The 3287-nt window shown below is 41.5% G+C and overlaps 1 protein-coding gene across 1 annotated transcript; it reads left to right on the top strand.

The window, feature by feature from the left end:
• The first annotated feature begins 274 nt into the window (after positions 1–274).
• LOC101091306 (olfactory receptor 8B12-like) lies at positions 275–1823 on the top strand. The gene has a single exon (XM_003992490.2). It carries the CDS (start codon positions 855–857, stop codon positions 1788–1790), a length of 936 nt encoding a protein of 311 aa, XP_003992539.1. The 5' UTR covers positions 275–854; the 3' UTR covers positions 1791–1823.
• Positions 1824–3287: the final 1464 nt, after the last annotated feature.

Below are 3287 nucleotides of genomic sequence, written 5' to 3'. Positions count from 1 at the left end.
AAAGGTAATATTATTTGTACATTGCTTTTGACACTTGGTTTTAGTATAAGGGTGCTGGATCTACACAATGCTAGGTACACAGTAAGTCCTCAATACAAGGAGGCAAGCCCATAAGGCTTTGCTCTTAATCTTAAAAAGATTTAACCAGAATGAAAGGATCATTGGAAGCCACATCAAGCATTACCAAGGGGGTAAACAAACATTTCTTCTTCCTTTGGGAAGGGGTCTCTGGAGCAGTGATCCTGAGGGAGTCTCTGTAACTACGTCACTGAGATTAGTCTCTTGTTATCCATGGGCATTTGGAAAGGATGCTGTCTCATCCCCGGAATTTGGACAAGAGACTTGCAGCAAAGCCACAATCAAAGATCAAGTTCTTCAGCGCAGCAAGATAAATTAGAGGTGTCGCTCCTCAAAGTAGAGAAGCAGAAGCAGAGGGTCTGAGCTCTGGGTTGTCACTTGCTTTTCATCGGGACCAGTTGAGTCTCCATGAAAAAGATGGATGAGAGCCAGTGGAGAACAGCACTGTGACTCCAAGCAGAGGAGGGTGAGTGCCTGCCTGCCCTGGTCTGTCCTCTAGCAGAGTGGGTAAAAGCTCAAAGCCCAGGAGCCAGACCACCTGAGTTCACCTCCTGCTGTAACTTAGTAGCATCAGGACTTGTGCAAGTCACTTAGGTCCAGTGTCCTCATCTGTGAAATGGGGATACTCATAATGCCACACAACATTTAGAACAGTGCCAGTAAATGTTCCCATTCTTGTCTTCTCCATGTCAGCCCCTTAAATTCCATGGTGTGTGGCTTCTCTCTCTTTGTCTCAGTGACTCTTCTTTTTCCCTTACAGACTCTCCTAGAGGAGAATGGCTACAGATAATGCCTCCTCTGTGACAGAGTTTATCCTCGCAGGCTTAACAGATGAGCCAGAACTCCAGATGCCCCTCTTCTTCCTGTTTCTAGGTTTCTACATGGTCACTGTGGTGGGGAACCTGGGCCTGATAACCCTGATTGGGCTGAATTCTCACCTTCATATTCCCATGTACTTTTTCCTCTTCAACTTGTCCTTCATAGATGTTAGTTACTCCACGACTCTGACCCCTAAAATGCTAATGGGTTTTGTCGCAAAGAGAAACATCATTTCCTATGCAGGGTGTATGACTCAGTTTTTTTTCTTCTGTTTCTTTGTGTTTTCTGAATCCTACATCTTGTCAGCGATGGCATATGACCGCTATGTCGCCATCTGTAAACCACTGCTATACACAGTTACCATGTCTCCTCAGGTGTGTTCACTCCTTTTGTTAGGTGTTTATGGGATGGGAGTGTTTGGAGCTGTTGCCCATATGGGAAACATAATGTTTATAACCTTTTGTGCTGACAACTTCGTCAACCACTATATGTGCGATATCATTCCCCTCCTTGAGCTCTCCTGCAACAGCTCTTACATAAATTTGCTGGTGGTCTTCATTGTTGTGACCATTGGCATTGGGGTACCCATTGTGACCATTTTTATCTCCTATGGTTTCATTCTTTCTAGTATTCTCCATATTAGTTCTACTGAGGGCAGATCCAAAGCCTTCAGTACCTGCAGTTCCCATATAATTGTGGTATCTCTTTTCTTTGGATCAGGAGCTTTTATGTACCTCAAACCACCTTCTATTTTACCCCTTGACCAGGGGAAAGTGTCCTCCATATTCTATACTGCTGTGGTGCCCATGTTCAACCCATTAATCTATAGTCTGAGGAACAAGGATGTCAAAGTTGCCCTGAAGAAGACCTTAGGCAGAAAATTCTTCGTGTGAAAATGATTGAGAAAGGAGATCCAAAGCTTTGTTTGCCAGTGTGTTTCTTTTTCTTTTCAATGAGGGAAACAAATGCCAGTGCTTGTTCTCCTTTACTTAGAGGGAAAAATTTAACTTGTTCTGAAGTATAATTATTCCCTCTACTCCTTACTCTACCCTAACTATTCTAATCATTATTTGTTTTATGAAAATAGTTTCCACAGTCATAGATGGCTACTCTTGAATAAGCCTAAGAAATAATTTAATCTAGCCCTTCATGTGTTGCGTTACACACTGGGGACTCATAAATATTTGTAGGTTGCTCATGGCCACACACGTACCTCTTGCCAGACTCGGACCTAGGCCCTTGAATTCTAATCTACTTTGCTCTTCGGTCCTTTAGCCATGCTATCTTGATTCACCTTTTCCCTGGTGGATTTCATTTCAAAGGTTTTTCTTTTTCTTTTTGCATTTAAAAACGCACTTTGCATTTGACCTACTTACAGCAATGTCATGCAACTTTTCAAGAGATAACCTTTGGAACGTTATTTTTACAACAATGTTGAAAGTTAAAAATGTGGTAATTTGATCTTGCAAAATGCTAAGTTTTAAGGTGTTTTGGTGGGAGCTAAATTTCCATATAGAATCAAGGATGGTATCCATTGAGGCAGTGTGCAGAGCTGTAAGGGTATAGGCTAAGTTATTAGACCTTCTAATGGAGAGTTATATAGATTTAAGGGAGTTAAAAATGTTGGATACAAGCTTCGCTCATTATTTACAGATTAAAAGGTAGAATTTGGAGACTTACTTTGTGTCTGAACGAAGTAACGGAGTAATAGGTAGTTTTGGGCAGATGTGAGTCATTAGAGTAGTACCAACCAACTAGTCACCAGGAAGGCAGTTGCTATTGTATTTTAAGACACTGCAAATAGCTGTGATTTTTTAATGGTAAAGGCAAAGAGATGGTGGTGTCAGGACAGGTCATACACTCACAGTATTAGGTAAATGGAGGCACAGCTTATATAAAGAATCAGACACAGCTTATATAAAGAACAATGAATTCATTATTAGTGGTAACAGCTCCTTCAGAAGGAATAGTATGTGCACTGTTTCCAAGATACATTAAAAAAAATTTTTTTTAACGTTTATTTATTTTTGAGACCGAGAGAGACAGCATGAACGGGGGAGGGTCAGAGAAAGAGGGAGAAACAGAATTGGAAACAGGCTCCAGGCTCTGAGCTGTCAGCACAGAGCCCAACGCGGGGCTCGAACTCACAGACCGCAAGATCATGACCTGAGCCGAAGTTGGACGCTTAACCGACTGAGCCACCCAGGCGCCCCCAAGATACTTTAACTTATTAACTTTTCTTAGGAAGTTCTCTTCTATTAGAAAAAAGGAAAGTTAGGATAAATGTTTAGTTTTGTTCTTTGGAATGGTTCCGTTCAATGAGGATGTAAGAAAAGAAATGAAAGTGAAGGGAAGGGCTGTGCTTTAGATAATATTATGGAGGGAAAGAT

This window comes from Felis catus, chromosome D1 (genome assembly GCF_018350175.1).
Source record: "Felis catus isolate Fca126 chromosome D1, F.catus_Fca126_mat1.0, whole genome shotgun sequence".
Taxonomy (NCBI): domain Eukaryota; kingdom Metazoa; phylum Chordata; class Mammalia; order Carnivora; family Felidae; genus Felis; species Felis catus.
Note: the sequence above shows the minus strand (reverse complement) of the source record. Positions and strands in the feature narration are given on the sequence as shown.

What these genes read in the sequence shown, in the direction of transcription:
- LOC101091306 (XM_003992490.2), top strand. Translation starts at nt 855, where the DNA reads ATGGCTACAGATAATGCCTCCTCTGTGACAGAGTTTATCCTCGCAGGC.